The following is a 19475-nucleotide window of genomic DNA, read 5'->3' as shown; positions in this document are numbered from 1 at the left end:
AAGGAGATTAAATCCTGTGGCTTTCTGAGATATGAACCCCTTCTGAGTTGATCTTCCTCCATTCATTTCTGGAGGCTGACACTGAAATGCTCATGACTCACTAATTCATCATTCCTTCAGAAAAACAGGAGAGAGAAACTTAATTTGCATTTGCTTAAATAAATGAGCTCTGCAATGATTTCTACAAGTGAAAGCTACTGGAGCTGTTGCTTTTATTATAGCTGCAGTGATAAAGGATGACATTTACAGAATGGTCCTCTCATACACAAGTGTACAAGTTATTGCAGGCATATGCAGAAGGCACGAATACATTTATATCAGAATTAAATATATAGTGTGCACACAAGGCCAAATGCTTGCAATGCAACTGTTTTATAGCTAAATAGGTGCATAAGTACATTTCAAAAGCTGGAACCACCATATCATTTTAACTTCTCTGTGTCTCCTTTTCTGTAAGACATTTGGAGCACGTGTGAAAGCTGAGTGTATTAGTGAAGTGAAGTTGCCTAATTCTTCATATACCTTCCTTATTTACATAATATTAACTCATAAGAGTCTCATAGGCTATGTCTACACTAGTCAAAAACCACGCGGCTCGTCCAGACGGGGCTCCTTTCAAAAGGACCCCAGCTACTTCGAAGTCTCCTTATTCCCATCTGCTCATAGGAATAAGGGGACTTCAAAGTAGGCGGGGTCCTTTCAAAAAGGAGCTCCGTCTGGATGAGCCGCACGGTGGCGAGCCGCATCAATTTCGAAGTGCCGCGGACGCCCACATGCTAATGAGGCGCTGAATATGTATTTCAGCGCTTCATTAGTAAACTTGGAAATGGCCATTTGCATGGCCATTTCGAAGTTTTTGGCTAGTGTAGACATAGCCTATGAGACACTTAAGAGTTAATATTATGTAAATAAGGAAGGTATATGAAGAATTAGGCAACTTCACTTCACTAATACACTCAGCTTTCACATGTGCTCCAAATGTCTTACAGAAAAGGAGACACAGAAGTAAAATTGATATGGTGGTTCCAGCTTTTCATGGCCATTTTGAAGTTTTTGGCTAGTGCAGACACGGCTTTACAGTGCATTTTCTTTTTAATTTGCAATTTTTTTATTCTGAGCATATTAAAGCATTTTTATTTTATTTTATTTTATTGCCATTTTGTTGGTGAATAAGAACCATCCAAGGAAGAGCTCACTGAAAATGAAAAATGAATGAGTATTTCCCAATTTGGTTCTCTACGTGGTAATATGTTTTGGTTTTTACTAAATTTTCTGCTTGATCGCTTTCCTAGATGCATTCAGTAAAGTTCCATACCTTTTAATAATAGAGACATCACCACTTTGTAAAGAAAGTCTTTAAAATTTACATAACAGCTCACAGTGTGTCACAGTTACTCTGTTGTCCCTTTTGATTGGATGTCTGCAAGCTGTTAAACCTCTTCTGAATTTGATATTATGCTCATCTCTTGGTTCCTTGAACTGAGGGAGGTTCTATCCACCTTCTTACATTTTGCTGAAGTCTCCCTGCACTACAAGATAGATTAGTGTACCACAGATTTGCAGTTCTACAAGTCAACACAGTTTGTTTTTTAATGATCTTGAAATACTTATGACAAAAATCTTTAATTTTTTTATTTAAAACAAAAAGATTGTAAACAAACCATTATCAGCCCTTCCACAGTCCTAATCCTCCAACCTCTCTGATATTTGTCAGCTTTCGTTGTTGCTTCTTCAACCATTTCAAACATACTATACTCACCAAGTGATCTCTAGGTCCCCTGTCCTCATAACAGCTCCCCCCGGTGCTCCTTGAGCTCTAGTCATCAACAACTGCTCTTCTGGCTGCCCGCCTGTCCTGCCCAACATACAGCCAGCCCTGTCCGTGTGCCTTACCAGCTAGCTTTCTCCACCGCCGTTAAACCAGGGGTCTCCAATTCACATCTCAAGGGCTATCTACGGCTGGAACATTTTTGCAATTTGATCTAGGAGTCCCTGCCCCCCAGTGGAAAGGAAGGGTATATGTCTGTACCTGTCCCCCAAGCTTTGCCCCTTCACGGCACCTCCCGTACTCTCAGCCCCCATTGCACCTGTTCCCCCAAGGCATACAACTTCATGGATTAATGGGGGACGTCCAGCACAGGGTGGCAGCAAGGGTCAATTCCCCCTCCTCTCACACACTCAGGCCCTGCTGCTACCCTGTGCTACCCCCCACCCCCCAGTAGTGTTCCCTCCGGTACACTGTTTCCATCTACACGTAAAGGATCCCTGAATTACCAACTCCCCACCCACATCTCCTGGCCCTGGCAGTCTAAATTCCCCTGCTCCTCTGCCCACCCCGGTCAGCCCCAATCTCCTGGGCCCCCAGCCTCAGGAGCTGCATCCCCAGATCCAATCCTCTGGGCCATCTTGGCCCCACATCCCTGAATCCCCTGTCCCTCTGCTCCACTGCCCAGCTCTGGCAACTGGCATGCCCCATCCTCCCATTCTGCTGCCTGACTCTAGTGCCCCGAATCTCCCAGCCCACCGCTCAGCTGCCCAGTCCTGACAACTGGAAACCGTCATCCATTCACTCTGCTGCCCGGCCCCAGCAGTCCCAATTTCCTCAGCTCACAGGCCTGGCAGACTGCACTGCTTCCCACTTCCACTGTTCCCCTACCTGCCCAGCTCTGAACACAGCTCCTCCTCTCTTCCCTGCTCCCACACCTCCCGGCAGGGTTGCTGACCTGCTTTCCAGTGAGGAAAGGGAGCTGCAGGTGCTTGGGCCGTGTATGGCACCAGAATTCACAAGGATGGACCTGCTCATGCCCACCAGTACTTACGCCACCATTTAGCAATGGATCTAAATCTTCTTTCTTGTTTCCCCTAATCCTTGTACTCATGTCTAGACATATTAAATAACTTCTTTTTTCTTTTCTAACTGACAGCACTGCTTCTTATTTAATTTTGTAAGTTAAAACAGCAGAAACAACATCGTCTAATGGAAAGGACACTGGACTGTTTCCAGCTCTGCCACTGACCTGCTGTATGACCTTGAGCGAGTTACTTTGCCTTTCTATGCATGTTTCACATCCCATTCGTTGTGCCTGTTCTCCATTCAGATTGCAAGAGTAAACGATGTCTGTTAATATGTGTTTGCACAGCACTTTACACAATGGGGATCTGATTTCCGTGGAATAAAGGGGTTTAGACATCACAAATAATAATGCCAGATAATCTGAGTTAGGTTCATTTCCAGCCTAATTTAACATTCACTTCATAAATGTTACCTATTTTGAACCCAGAAGCATTGCTATCCAATCTGCGGCAGTGGAGATATCAATTCTAAACAACTATCTCTCTTCACAAGTTTTCAATTTTCCATGAACTCAGAAGTATCTCCTTTATTTCTTGGGGGCCACCAGTAACAGTCTATCCCTTCCTTCTCTCATGCTTGGCACAAGAAAGGATGTTACATTCGCTGTTTTTCATCAGCCCGCTGAAACAATTCCTGATTTTGTTGAATACTCTCTCCGTTTTGTCATTTGTTCCCAGGGGATGAGATGATGAGGATCAGTAAGAATTTCTTCAGCATTTTTTTGAGTTCTCCACTCATTTATTGTGACATCATTTGTTATGCTGCCAGAAAGCATCTGACTGTTCAACTTCCTTCATATGACCCCTAGACTTCTTAAGCCCCATTCCTCGTGCTGTACTCACCAATCAGGATTTCTTCTTCTTCTTCTTTAAAAATACCATGGCTCAAGTTTCACTAGTTGCAAATTAATAGCTGAGTGCTTATTAGTCTGATTCTGCTCTCTTTTGTTGAGGACAAAATACCTATAACAGGTACTGAAAGAAACTGTCTCCCTACATATCTATCTCCTACCCTTCCTGCAACTCTTAAGCTGCTGCTGCTTCTTTCTTTTTTTTAAATGACATGTCCCTCAATGCAGGCATGTAAAATCACGGTTAACTAATTAAGGGAGGGGGAGAGTGGATGGGGAAACCACTGAAGCAGCTTCCCCAGCTGCCCCACCCCATCACCTCTCCCCCAGAATACCAGGGACCCAAGTTTCTCTGGCCCAACTGGAGCTTCCCTGCCCTGGATGTGCTGCAGGCAGGGATGCTCCAACCATGCCAGAGCAGCTCCAGTCCCCAGTGCTCCAGGAACTAATCCATACCACCCACAATAGGGTGTGAAAAAACTGAAAGGAGTGGAGCCAGGGTCAGTGTTTCCTGTAAGCTGTGCCCTTGTGTGGCCACTCAGGAAAACGTCAAATGCCGCCACACTGGTTAGCTGAGCGCGTGGGCTAGATTTTGTGTTTCTGCCGGTGGTGCACATTCACACAAGCCTTAGTGCACATAAAAATATTTATTATGCACCTGGATGGAAAAAATCTGCCCATAGATGGAAAACACTAGAGCAACGGGCGGTCTCAAATTCACACCCTTGGGCCATCTGTGGCCTGAGAAGTTACACAATCCAGTCTATGTATCCATGTCCAGCTCCTGCTCTGCTCCTGCCCTGCCTCTTCCGGCCCCTGCTCCACCCTGCCCCCACTGCATCCCTTCCCTCAAGCCTCATCCTCTCTCAGGGATTATCAGGGGGCCTGGAGCAACAGGAGCTGTGGGGAAGCAGGGTGATGTAGGTCTCAAGTTTTACCAGGGCTCCTCTGATGGCAGGAGCTGTGGGAAAGCAGAGTAACGCAGTAACATCTGTGCTGATCCACTGCCATCTCCCAGGCCAGCCCAGTTGCTCTGCATCACCAAGGTAGCAGGAAGTAGAGACTCCCCTCCATGTTTGGAGTGAAAGAGTTTAGGACCAAATCCCCTGAACACAAAGAGCTGCTTTTCCATCTCACACTACAAGCTAGAACCAACCAAAACTGGTTGCTCCTAACGATCTAGCTCAGTTACTAATGACTACAATCATTTCTATTACTAGAACAACACAATACACAACACTCCGGCCACTAGGAGGATTTGAGGACTGGCACTGGCCCTAAGGCAAACTGAGTTTGAGTCCCCTGGATTAGAGAACATTGGCCATCCTTACTCACTGCCAGCAAATTGCTAGGATATGAGATTGAACGCACAGACTGCATTTTCAGGACCTTCAGGAGGCATACCACCTTCCTGTGATTCCCCTGTAGTGATGTGATTATACATATCCCCTTAGCGTGTCTGTGCTTATGTAAATAACTTTTAAAACTGCCTTAAAATTAACCCAACTGAAGACAATCTCTGTGGAAATAAACCTGATTTGGCAGGTCTGAAGAGAAAAAAAATCAATTCTTTGTTTATTCATCTTAGTTATAGTTCCTGGGCTTTATCCCCCTCCCACCCCCCCCACAAACCTGGTTTACAGTTTCTCTGAGTAAAGTTAGACCCCAGAAACAAATTCTGTACTCCATCCTGAAGCACTCTGACAGCACCACTATAATCACAGGGTCTGCAGGAAAGTTTAGGAGCTTCTGAAATCCTAACGTAGAACCCTAAACACAGGAATTGGTTATAAATAGCTTTTCACCTTCAAAAAATTTTGGGCCTCACACATTTTCTTTAGTAAAAACAAATCAGCTAAAAGCAGAGCACAGCAGTTTATGCATGATGACTATGTGCATCAACACTATCAGCAGGAGATGCACAGGAGAATGACAACAGCAATTTGCATTCTATAGTTTCTTGTGTGTGACCCAAATCCCTAAAGCATTTTACAAAGCAATAAATATCATGCCCGTGAAGACGTAGTGATGGGATGTCAATACTGTAGTGACTCTTTGCAACCAGACACAGGAGCTATTTTCTGCACAGCTGAAAACACAAGTGCCAATTAATCTGTGCTCCTTAAAACAGGAAGAGTTGTGCCTGTGGGGGATATTTTATGCAGTCACCTAAACCACTCTAGAATGCACTTCATTGTTCTTTGATGTCACGACCACATTAGTACTTTAACAACTCAGCTATCTCTAGTTTTGTACAGAGAGGTCAATACACGTATTATTTTCAGATCTCTCAAATGTCTTCAACCTGTGCTCTTATCCTTCCCCCTGCATATGCTGCCAGCTCCGCAAATATCACTCGCAGGAAGGAGGAGATGCTGATAAAATTAGACTGGCAATACTGATAACAGTGGTTGAGATGTTCAAGAGGAGACTTATTTGTCTTGTTCTCCCCCCCACACCATTTCATTCTACTTTTTAACGTATGAGAACAGTTTATTCAGAGGAAATGAAATTCAAATAAAAACTCTATCACTTTCAAATCTTCCTTCCCCCCACTAGTCTTTCAAATAACAGGTTTGTGATTACAGTGCTTCTGGGAAAATCTGGTTCACCACTGTGAACAGACCTTCCAGTACTACCCCTCCATCAGCACATATGTGCACGCACACGCACACACAGAGCAGCAGCAGGCTTACGACTATCCTCCAGGGGTCACAATTGGGTTACAAATTCTGCAGAACATGACGACTGAGCAGCCTGATTCAGAACAATGTATTCACATTCATTCAGATTCATTAAGATTCAAATGGAATAAGTAAGGTAGAAATTGAGCAGATACAGAACTTGCGCATTGCTTGCTCCTGTAGTCAGTAAACATTTATTCACTAAGCAACACTCTCTTTTGCTCTGTCTCTCTCTTATACTCTTTCTCTCTTATCCTTCCTGCTTGCTGTTTTAATGCATAATTAAGAAGGTCAGAATTAATGAAGCAGTGTGGAGTAAAGTTCAAGGAATCCCCAGGCACTATTTATTCTATTAGATCTCACTCATGAATGTCAGACTGGCAGCAGTAGAGACAGAAGCGGTTGAGCTGGCAGCATCCCAGAAACAAAACTACCAAGGGAGTCTTACCTGCAGTGTCAAGTCATTCCTAAGCTCCTTTCCTGCGAAAATCACACTTAACTGGTCAGCTGGAACTCCCTGTCGCTTAGCAACCACCTCCTTGAGCTGGAAGATGCTGGTGTCTGAATCAGCCTCCACTGGGAAACCATGGCTGGAGTTGAACCTGACAAATACTGACCAAGAACAAAACATTTTAGAAAGTGAGAATTTTTCAAGTCTGATCTATTGTAAAATGGTGTAAGAGGAGGTATTTCTGTTCCCCGTTCCGCAGACACAAAGGTAGTATAAAACTTTAGCATAATTTTCTTTTTAAAAGACAAATCTTTTAACGCTGTAATTTGTCATTTTGACAGAAGGATCCATAAGGTATTTCTTAACATATAATAGTCAATGACCAATTAACAAAAAAAATGTATGTTCCCCAGACAACATTATAAATTATACTGAGCATACTGAAACAAGAAACAGATATAACAGGGCAAGATTCTAGGTAATCACTACCGATACAACAGATTTTTCAATTCAATCTTAACCTTGGCAGACATATATGCTCTTTGTGTCCCTTGTATTCGTCCCCCACTGGATATAACAAACAAATGCAGGAAATCCAGATGTTTCTTAGAACTTGGATGCTTTGAACTGTGTGAGAACAGACAGTTTCCTGTTACAAAGTAAAACACTATCATACAGGCTGGCCTCCCACAGATGTAATTCCAGAAAATAATGATGGATGGTAAATCATCTGATAGCCGAAATGTTCGAGTGTTTTCTGTACCAGCATGGTCTTTTTCAGAGTTCACTAAAATAACTGTAACACATAACTCCAATACTCCTTCAATGCAGAAAATTACCACCACACTAGCCATGTCATTTTTAGAAATACATCAACTGGTTCATACATGCAGAGAAACCTGTTAGACCAGCTCATGGGTGGGACTGCTTTTCATAATGAATCTGAATGTACCCATTAGAGTCACAGCGAGGAAAGAGCCGGGAGGGGGGAACACTCTATAGAAAACCCTCATTATAATCTCATCACTCACTAGGAATGTATGACAAGCAGAGATATATCCTGGTGAGTTACTTCAACCAGTGGTTCCATAGACAGGAAATACAAAATGAGTAAAACTAATATAACATGAGAAATTATCTAGACCAAGTGAAGAGCAGATATCTGCTACCGTGATAAAAGGGTGCTGGATGCATCTGGATCCATTATTAGAGTTTATTTTGATTTCCAGTCTAACCATCTAATTAGAGAAGCTGTTGGCTTGAATTTGATAAATGGCAGAAGTGTAGCATCAGAAATGTTTATATTGCTGGCATCCCTATCGTTTTCACAATAGAAAAAAGGTCTTCATGATTTTTCTGCCACTTAATGTAGTGTAGATGCCGCTCATGTGATTTTCACTCCTACTATCTGGAACTGAAAATGTATATCTTTTTTGGGGAAAAAAACGCATAATGATCCACTACAGAGGAAATTATGTTGGCAGATAAAAGGGAATGAAGTTAATTCAACCCACCCCAGAGGATATACTTATTTTTTTTTTGGCTTATATAATGAACCAAGACTCACAAGGACTTGAACCACGCTCTCTAACACTCAAAAGCTGCGTCTACACGTGCACGCTACTTCGAAGTAGCGGCACCAACTTCGAAATAGCGCCCGTCGCGTCTACACGCTTCAGGCGCTATTTCGAAGTTAACTTTGACGTTAGGCGGCGAGACGTCGAAGTCGCTAACCTCATGAGGAGATAGGAATAGCGCCCTACTTCGACGTTCAACGTCGAAGTAGGGACCGTGTAGACGATCCGCGTCCCGCAACGTCGAAATTGCTGGGTCCTCCATGGCGGCCATCAGCTGGGGGGTTGAGAGATGCTCTCTCTCCAGCCCCTGAGGGGCTCTATGGTCACTGTGGGCAGCAGCCCTTAGCCCAGGGCTTCTGGCTGCTTCTGCGGCAGCTGGGGATCTATGCTGCAGGCACAGGGTCTGCAACCAGTTGTCGTCTCTGTGTATCTTGTGTTGTTTAGTGCAACTGTGTCTGGGAGGGGCCCTTTAAGGGAGCGGCTGGCTGTCGAGTCCGCCCTGTGACCCTGTCTGCAGCTGTGCCTGGCATCCCTATTTCGATGTGTGCTACTTTGACGTGTAGACGTTCCCTCGCTGCGCCTATTTCGATGTTGGGCTGAGCAACGTCGAAGTTGAACATCGACGTTGCCGGCCCTGGAGGACGTGTAGACGTTATTCATCGAAATAGACTATTTCGATGTCGCAACATCGAAATAAGCTATTTCGATGTTGGCTGCACGTGTAGACGTAGCCAAACAGTCCCATTGCCCTAAAGAGCCAATTCATCTCTCCTGTTGGAGATATTCCATTTTGTATATATAATTTAGTATTTACTGGGCAGAAGGAAACACAAATTATAAAGACTGATGGTTAGAGCACATGTGTTAGATGTCAGAGACAGTTTCAAGTCCCTGTCTCACCTACGCTCCAGCTGATTGCGCTAACCACCAGGTTCCAAATCAATTCCTCTTTCTTGGTGAATATATTCTAAGTGGCACAGGTCCAAAAGAAGGGACTCAGACCAGCCTAGCTCAGAATAGCTAACAGTCTCATCGTTAGGGAGCTCTCCTGAGACGTGGGCAACCATTTACACATTTCCGCTCTAAACAAGGCAGAGCAGAGTCTTGCAATGGACTCTCCTTCATCAAAGTCCTAATCACTGTACTATGGGCTATTCTTTCTCTCTCTTTCCTGGACCAGAGATTCCATCCTGGACTTAAGGAACCCTTGCTAATGAAAATTTCATTAAAATAGATACAATACTGCAAGAAGTTTCCATTTAGGCCAAAAATGTCAGACCAGCTCTAGACCTAAGACACTTGCCAAGACCATATAGTCAATGAACCAATAACAGAGTTGTGCCTAGAATTCTGGTGTTCTGTCTCCAGGACCATAACTCAAACTACTAGTCAATCTTCCCCCATTTAATTGTTCTGATGGATGTCAATACTAATCTTATGAGAAGAGAACAAATTAAGGAGTACGCCCACATAGTCACTCCAATGTAACTGACAGCAGGGAAAGGCTTGATGACAGAAATGTTAAATCAATAACTGGACCAATATTTAAGTGAATTGGTACACACAGCTAATTTTCTAGAGACCATACTACTCCAACACACATACTCTGTTGGAATGATTAATGTTAACTACTAGGAAGCCTAAAAGCTCCCTTTTTTCTGTTCCAAAAGGCAAAGTACCTCAGTGCCAAGGTTTACATGAGCTAGAAGAAGTGCAGAAATAACTACATTCTAAACACAAACAAATGTTTGAGTGGACCATGAATATTCTGTGTTTTCATTTAGTCATAAAGGTATATCTAATCCCTCATAATAACAAATAATTAATTTCAGAAAACTGCTCAGCCAGGAAATTATTTGTTGGTAACCATGAGACCAATTTTTTATACCCTTCACACAATAACTTCATTAGAAATCACAGAGCGACGTAAATATTTTTATGATATGATTTAGGAAGGCACACCAGCAAATATGAGCAATGCTTTTTGGTGGCAGTAGCTTGCTTGTACTGCTTACAGGCATATTGGCAGCACCAGCTAAAGTACTGAGTATGAGAATCTGATTAAGGCTTAAATCTGCCCTGGAAATTCTACAGAAATCAGGAAGTTTTGAATATGAAGTAACAGCAGAATCAGAGCTGAAAAAGGAGATTCCATTTTATGTGAATTTCTTATGCACAGAAATGGAGGAATCTGTGCATGTTGGAAAGAGGATCCAGAACAACAAAACTGGTTTGATCGAACTTTGTTGATATCATAAATAATTTTTCAAGGGCACAGAGGGCCAGACTTTTAAAGGCTTTTTAGATGCTCAAAATGACAGATAGGCACCTACTGGTATTTTTGAAAGCACATCATTGTGTAACTTCCATTGATTTTTTAATAAGAGTTAGGTGTCTAAGTGATATCAAAAATCCCACCAGTTGTTTATCTAAATGTTTAGATGCCCGAATGTCTTTAAAGATCTGAGTTCAAATGTGTAAGTTCTAAACATTACAAAAACTCTTAATTATTAAAAGGCAAAATGCAGGAAAGAAAGAAAGTCCTGTAATTGGAAGAGAGAAAAAAATAGAAATACGACAACAGTTCACAATGTCTGTTAAATGTCGACCATCATTATTCAACAAATCAGTGAACTGGATTATGCAATCCCCAGTTTGGAAGTATCAGCAAACTTTCTGCCTACAATGAATGCTCTGAAGCCTGTATAAACAAATAGATGCAGAAAAAAGAATAGACATACACATGAGGCAAACTAGCAGTTTCTTCTATTTTTAGAGATACTAACGGGTCCAGCAGAATCCTTCCTTTTCCATATAGAAATTACTATCAAACCAAAAATCTTTCAAAATGCAATGGATTTTTTTCAGTGTGACACATTGCATATATTCAGTATATGATGTGGTCTAAAATGGCCTAACGACTTGAGTGATACATTTTCATGGGGGAACCCAGGACTCACTTCCTGGGCAGGTCCACGCTGACGGGTGCCAGAAGAAGGTTCTCCATCTTGGATGAATACTAAGCAACATTTCCCTTTTTCCTCACTCTCCAAGGTCATAATAAAACGGGTTGCGGGGTAAATGCTATGTATTCTGTCTGGTGAAGGGAAATTGGAAAAGCATATACAAAAATGTGGGCCTAGCACACAGGAATAAGGTTGAAGTGCTACAATCTCATCAGGAATAGCCTAATTTTCCCAGCCCCTCATGGTACATTAAATAAAAATTAATAAATAAAAAACAAACCACCAGAATAGCTAGCATATACCTGAAATCATGTACGCTTTTTTCCACTGCAAAATAATACACAAGTTTAAAAACAAAGCATAGCTTTCTGGTCTAAGAAACTGAAAAACTTTTATTGCCTAAAAAATACATTTCTTCTCTCCATAACAAAATGAAAAAATACACTGAGAAGTGTAAGACTTTTGGATAATAATGGCTACGTCTACACGTGCACCCAACTTCGAAATAGATTATTTCGATGTTGCGACATCGAAATAGGCTATTTCGATGAATAACGTCTACACGTCCTCCAGGGCTGGCAACGTCGATGTTCAACTTCGACGTTGCTCAGCCCAACATCGAAATAGGCACAGCGAGGGAACGTCTACACGGCAAAGTAGCACACATCGAAATAAGGGAGCCAGGCACAGCTGCAGACAGGGTCACGGGGCGGACTCAACAGCAAGCCGCTCCCTTAAAGGGCCCCTCCCAGACACACTTTCATTAAACAGTGCAAGATACACAGAGCCAACAACTAGTTGCAGACCCTGTATATGCAGCACGGACCCCCAGCTGCAGCAGCAGCAGCCAGAAGCCCTGGGCTAAGGGCTGCTGCCCACGGTGACCACAGAGCCCCGCAAGGGCTGGAGAGAGAGTATCTCTCAACCCCCCAGCTGATGGCCGCCATGGAGGACCCCGCTATTTCGATGTTGCGGGACGCGGATCGTCTACACGTCCCTACTTCGATGTTGAACGTCGAAGTAGGGCGCTATTCCCATCCGCTCATGGGGTTAGCGACTTCGACGTCTCGCCGCCTAACGTCGATTTCAACTTCGAAATAGCGCCCAACACGTGTAGACGTGACGGGCGCTATTTCGAAGTTACTGCCGCTACTTCGAAGTAGCGTGCACGTGTAGACGCAGCCAATGTGAAAGTATCCAGCATTAGAAGCAACCAGAAGATTCCTGTTTCTCCAGTTGAAACAATTCAGGTCTGATTCCAAACTTAAATATACTATTGTAAATCAGGACAAACTTCACTGAAGTCAGTGAAATTGTATCACTTACAAACTTATTTCAATTAGATGACAATAAGGACCCTTGTAGCTTGCTAAACTAACTGCATTGCTCCCCACTAAGTTATTTATGCAACTCCACTAGACCTTCCTCTTCACAAATGCAGTATAATACATATTATGGATGTTAGGAAGAAGCCTGGAGGCAAATTTAAGACGAAAAAGGCCTCAGACCAAGGAAGTATGGGCCACGACTTAATGGTAGAGTTGAGCAAAATTAGAATATTCACCCTGTAAGAAACTCCAATATTTGGACATTTATATACATAACAAATTAGACCAGGAAAAGTAAAACAGTGGAGGAATTTCTCAATGAAACCGTTTGTTTGTTTGTTTTTTCACCCAAAAATGCCAAGAGATTAAAACCAAAATTTTCAGGAAAATATGGCAGTTATCATTTTATATCAGTTTTCCCATGCATAGATGAGGAGGTATCTTTCTGCATGTTGGAACAAGGTTCCAGAACAATAAACCTACTCAGATCAAACATTGTTACTACTGTAAAGATTTTTTCAAAAGCACAATTTTAAAGCTAAAAATTTTTTTGCAGATGAAAGTTGTGGTTAAAACCACAGAAAAGCAGGAGTGGGAAGAAGAGAGAGAGAGCCATTCCAGAACAGTCTGTAGCTGAATAGGTAGGTAGGTAGGTAGCACATTCATCAATCTTGTCCTTCTTCTGATTCTCTCTTGTTGAAGGTGTTTCACGCTATATAAATAATTAAATATTCATTGAGCCAAAGAGAGAGAGAGAGTTGATTACTCCTGGCTTAGGACATTCATGTGGGATGTGTGCAAACCATGGTAGTCCTTGTTCTGACTCAGGAAATACAGGAATTGGAATCTCGGTACCCCCAATGCAGAAGGAGCCCTAACTGCTGGGCTATTGGTTATTCTGAGGTGAATCTCTCTCTCCAAAACAAACCTCAAACAATTGCAAAACTGATGTATTGTTTTCCATTATTATTGCCTTACTGAGAAGGCAAAGCATTTACATTTTTTGCTGAACAAGAACTTCCACAAACATTTCAATTCAGAAATGTGAAAATATTCTGCACTGACATTTAGACCAAAAGAAAAAGTTTCTAACATTTTCAAATCAAAATGTTTCCTCTTGAGTCAGTTTGACATTAAAATTTATCACCATAAGTTACCATTGTGCTTTATGACATCATTCTTCTCTCTGGGAGGGCTCTCTGGCTGAATGACTTCTCATGTTGACTCATGAATCAGAAGGGAGACGGGGCGTATCACGAGAGATGTTGACTGGCCATAGACCCCTGACCCCGGGAGAGAATAGGGGCATGAAACACCTAAACTACAATTCTCATATTGCAATGAAGCAGTCCAAATGGATGTAATTTAACATACCGACAGGAAAAGAAACTTTTCATTTTACTTCAACAACAAAACACGATGTTTTAATTTAGGTCAAATTGACCCGAAACAAAATATTTCATTTACATAATTCCAAAGGAAAAATAAAATGCCTGCAAAATCAAAATCTGTTCTGCTAAAATTGTACCTTTACAGAAACTGCATCTTCCACTGAAAAAAATCATTGAAAAATAGTGCATCTGATGAAGTGGGTCTTTGCCCATGAAAGCTAATGCTCCAATAAATCTGTCAGTGCCACAGGACTTCTCTTTGTTTTTGCAGATACAGACTAACACGGCTACCCCTCTGATACTTGAAAAAATCATTAACGCTCAGTATAAGCTTTCAGTTGATTTATAACTGAATCACAGAAAGGTCCTACTATATCCACTTTAGGCTACAGAAGAAAAGTTATCATATAGCAACCATCTAGGGAGCTCTGTGAAATGATAAGCTTGTCTCTGGTTGGCCACCCTGTTGGCAAGGAATAAAATATAATAATTTGATACAGATTGAACCTCTCTGGTCTGACTACATCCTTGTTCCAACATGGTTTTAGCTAGCTGGATGTCCATTTAACATAGGTATGGCAGTCCTATGAAGTTTGTTTACACAGCCATCGGTCCTGGCTCTCAGAGTTCTCTGCTGTTATTTCGCTCTACCTCACTATTGTAAGTCTTCTAAAAGCCCAATAAGCAGTGGATGTGTTGGTAATGCCACTAGACAATATTGACTTCCCTTCATGTAGCAAATTCTCTGGTTTGGCACTAGTCAGGTCCTGAGGGTGCTGAACTAGAGAAGTTCAATCTTTGTTTGTCATTCTCAAGCAAACCAGGTGTTTTATAAACTGTATATTAATCACTTCAAAATAGCACCAGCACGACAATACCCCTGTTTGGCATAGACATTAAGCATACCTATCCAGTCTAAGGGACAGTGGGAAATTGTAAGCAGACAAAATATTAGAATCTGAACTGGCACGGAACTTCTTTAATGATGCAATGCCATTAGCTCCATAAAGGGAAATGTTCACATTCTAATTCTGAAACAAAACGGTTCGCTGCAGAAGCTGGATTCTCTTTATTTGTGAACTATTAGGCTGTAGTCTGGGTACAGAGAGGTACTACAAGAGGCTCTAGAAAATTAATCTGTGCCAAGGATGGAAAAAATCTGCATCACTGAACCAAGAACTCACTGTTAACATTACTAACAATAACCAGATTCTCCTCATTTCCTTGTTCACAAAATAATGCAATTCTTTCATGTACAACAAATGAAAGGCAGACTGGTCCCAGGTCATTTAGAGACAGAATCAACATATTAAACTCCAAAGACCAATGGTCTGCCATTGTAGATCGTGGAGGAATGTTGTCATTTGCTCCTAGTGAGATGTAGCAGCCATATTTTATACCAACGTCGGTCTGCAAATGACTGCAAAATGTAACCCTACGCAAATTGTATTGCAATAGTCTAATGGCATAAGTTGTCCCTGTATAACTATTTATACTGTTGGGTTGAGGCCTGCCAATAGGGGGGAGGTTGGGGGCAAAGGGGGCAATTGTACCTGGGCCTTGCATTTCAAAGGGGCCCAGAGCCCCAGCCGCTGCTGACAAAGTAGCAGTGGGTGCAGCTGGAGCTGGAGGTCCCTTTGATTTCCCCTGGCAGTGCTGCTGCATGCGGCTGTGGGGAGGGCAGTTCTGAAGCCTTAGGTCCCAACCCTTCTGCCCCGTCCGTGCACTCTCCCACCTTGCCCTGGGGCCCGTGGCAGTGGTTGACACTACTGGTGGGGATATTTCCTTCCTCTAGGAGGAATGTGCCTCTCTGATCAGACATTGGCATGGTTATAGATAGAGCTGGATGAACATTGCCAAAAAAATTTGTAACGATTAGCTCAAATATTAAAGGTTGTTTTTTTAAGTTGGTGTACTCGTTTCATGTTAACTTTAAATTAAAATTGGAGCAATTAATTTTTACATAAATAAAAGCCTATAGAAAGTAAATCTGAAGTTGGAACATGCAAATATTCACACCTTATATAGTATACATTGTGCATGGAACAGTGAATAAAACCTAACAAAGCAAAGAAGCAGAAATATGGCACTTTGAAGACTAATGAAATGATTTATTCGGTGATGAGCTTTTGTGGGACAGACCAGATCTGAAGAAGAGGGTCTGTCCCACGAAAGCTCATCACCGAATAAATCATTTTGTTAGTCTTCAAAGTGCTACATTTCTGCTTCTTTGTTTTGTTGGAGTACAGACTAACACAGCTTCCTCTCTGTTACTGAATAAAACCTAGTAATTAAACAGTATTCTCTTCCTCTCTTTCTTCTGAGCTCTGACACACATGCAGTTAGAGAAACAAACAACAACCCATATCTTGGCATCCCCTTTGCTAAGAATATGCCTGTACATTACTCTGACACTGTGCCTACACTGAGTCATGATGCTGGCAGCTTGATGCAAATGAGCAGTCTTGAAAATACAAACAGGTGCTCATTTGCATATTTGCCATGCTAATCTGCATATTCACCCAAGATCGTCCTGCTGGCAGAAGCTTCTGCCAGCAGAAGACAAGTAGTGTAGACATGGTTCTTCAGGCAAACACCCTATTTGTCAGCAGCCTCTTATCTCTGATTTTTTCCAACGAAGAAGCTGTTTCGACGCTTGAGTGGGCCCTTTTGTGAGTAGAGCGGGTGACTGGTTTTCCAGAGGACCTCCTCCTTGTACCAGAGCCCTAGGAGGTCCTGGAGCTCTGGCTCAGTCCAGGAGGGGGCCCTCCGTTTTGGAGCCTGGTCGGGGTCTTGGCTGCCTTCGTCTGGGTTCCTGGGGCTCCCCTAGGCAGTGCGGGGTGCTGGCCATCTCTGCAGGTCGGGACTTGCTGGGCACCGTGGGGCCTCAGGGGAGTGTGGCAGGCAGTCCTGCATGAGCTGCCTGTCTGACACTCTCAAGCTTGCTGCCACAGGGTTTCCGGATCTTTGCAGTTTTAAAGGCTGCAAGGACCTGGAGACCATAGAGGCCTGCTGGGGGTGTCCAGAGTGGCCACGCTCTCCAGCAGGCTGCCGCCATGGAGGACCGCTTCTTTTGGAAGAAGTGGTCCGGGAACGTCTACATATCCCTTCTTCTGGAAGGATCTTCCAGAAGAAGGCCCTTTTCCTGATTCTGAAGTGGAGTATAGAATCTGGAAGAAGGGGCACCTGCTTCCGGAAGAAATCCAAAAGAGCGCTTTGCATGTGTAGACGCTCCTCAGATCTTCCGGAAGAAGGCACCGTTCTTCTGGAAGATCTTGCCTGTGTAGAAACAGCCTTAGAGAACAACTCTTTTGTGTTCTCTGCAGTCCACACCCCCATAGTCTTCACTGCAGTGCAGTGTTAACAAGGCCTAACATTCATAACAAATTATGCTAATTTCTCATTCCCCATGAATCAGAGGGGTAGCTGTGTTAGTCTGTATCTACAAAAACAAGAAGTGCTGTGGCACCTTATAGACTAACAAATTTATTGGAGCATAAGCTTTCGTGGGCAAAGACCCATTTCGTCAGATGCATTTGGAATTGCATTATAGTCTAGTAGATGATATAATATAATCCCCATGTAACATTTTTCTCCAATAACTCCTACATACTCATTATGACAAAGGTTTCATTAGGACTGAAAAACTAAACAATGATAAGCACGTTAATAATTTATGTTAATAATGTCAGTAAGATGGGATTTCTCTAACTTCACGATGAAGTTAGTTTGTTATATCTCCACTGAAAGCCAAGATGGATAACAATTTACAAACAAACTGTTGTTATAATAAGAGTTAATGTAAAATATTAATAAATTGTAATGCAAGTGATAAGTTTTGCTTCATTTGGTAGGTCATAATACTGCATCCAGTATTACAGTTTCATAACTGTAACACTCCAATAATATTTGCCTGGAGTGGCTCTTTAGAAATGAAAAAGACTCTTTGACTGAACAATTCTGGGAGAAGAATCTTGGGAATAGCCCCCACCACAAGGAGCTCCTGAGCTGGATATTGCATCAATTCTTTTTCAGCTCTTGTTGTCACTGAGACCAAATCTCAAAGAGAAAGGGGTGAAGCCGGCTACAACACATATATAGGGCATTTGGAGCAGGGTGAGAAGCAATAACAGTATCAGCATGACAAACACCTTAGTCTCCTTAATTCCTAAAAAACAGAACTCACAAATCTGTTTCATTTACCCATGCCACCCCTGAGCATTCATATATGTTACCAGGAAGGATAAAACTTCATCACCTAGTCTGACCTCTTTCAAAACACAGGGTGAAAATTTAAAGTGAGGTCTTACCTCAAACTGCTAAATCTCGAGTACTTAATGTGTAACTTTTCTGCCACAAGTGTTTTCTTGAGATACAGAGCCTGATTCACCTCTGTGTTCCTTAAAGAGAAGTTACTCACCTGTAGTAACGATGGTTCTTCGAGATGTGTCCCCGTGGGTGCTCCACAATAGGTGTCGGGCTCGCCCGGTGCCGCAGATCGGAAATCTTCCAGCAGTTTCTCCTGGATCGCGCATGCGCCGGTGCGCGCCACCCCCCTGCCGCCAGTTCCTTGACCAACCGCCTCGGATGCTCCTGAAAAACACTAGACAGAGATCCAAAGCGGGGAGGATGGGCGGGTGGTGGAGCACCCACGGGGACACATCTCGAAGAACCATCGTTACTACAGGTGAGTAACTTCTCTTTCTTCTTCGAGTGGTCCCCGTGGGTGCTCCACAATAGGTGACTACCCAGCAGTAACCCAAGTAAGGAGGTGGGTAATTGGTTTATGTGCAGCTTGCCCCCGAGAGGACTGCTGTCGACAGATGGGTACCTCTTTGAATACCCGAGGCAGGGCATAATGCTTGGCGAAGGTGTCGTAGAATTACCAGGTCGCCGCTCTACAGATGTCTTTTAACGCGATGCTCTTGAAGAAGGCTGTTAACGCCGCCAGCGCCCTGGTGGAGTGAGCCCTGGGCGGGGCCAGCAAAGGAGCATTTTGAAGCTCGTAACACATTTTTATACAGGACACAATGTGCTTTGAGATTCTCTGTGAAGAGAGACCTTCTCCTTTTGACCTGGGAGAGAGAGAGACTAGGAGCCTGTCCGTTTTCCTGAAGGACTTAGTTCTGTCTATGTAGAAGGCCAACGCCCTCCTCACATCCAGGAGATGCAGGCGTGCCTCCTTGCCGGAGCTGTGAGGCTTCGGGTAAAATGAGGGTAAAACTATTGGCTCGTTAAGATTGGACTCCGGAGAGACTTTTGGAACAAAGGCTGGGTGCAGCCTTATGGTTACCGCCTCCTTTGAGAATACTGTGGAGTGCAGCGTTGCCACCACTGCCGCGAGTTCACTCACCCTGCGGGCTGACGTAGTTGC

The 19475-nt window shown here is 43.1% G+C and overlaps 1 protein-coding gene across 2 annotated transcripts in view; it reads right to left on the bottom strand.

Moving 5' to 3' along the window:
• PRKN (parkin RBR E3 ubiquitin protein ligase) overlaps window positions 1–19475 on the bottom strand; it is a 1267469-nt gene that overhangs the window by 977543 nt on the left and 270451 nt on the right. For both annotated transcript variants that reach the window (XM_074988686.1, XM_074988685.1), the window contains one exon: window positions 6837–7000. In XM_074988686.1, coding sequence (XP_074844787.1) covers window positions 6837–7000 — 164 coding nt within the window. The remainder of the gene's footprint in view (window positions 1–6836; window positions 7001–19475) is intronic.

The sequence above is a fragment of the Carettochelys insculpta genome, chromosome 3 (assembly GCF_033958435.1).
Source record: "Carettochelys insculpta isolate YL-2023 chromosome 3, ASM3395843v1, whole genome shotgun sequence".
Lineage (NCBI taxonomy): Eukaryota > Metazoa > Chordata > Testudines > Carettochelyidae > Carettochelys > Carettochelys insculpta.
Note: the sequence above shows the minus strand (reverse complement) of the source record. Positions and strands in the feature narration are given on the sequence as shown.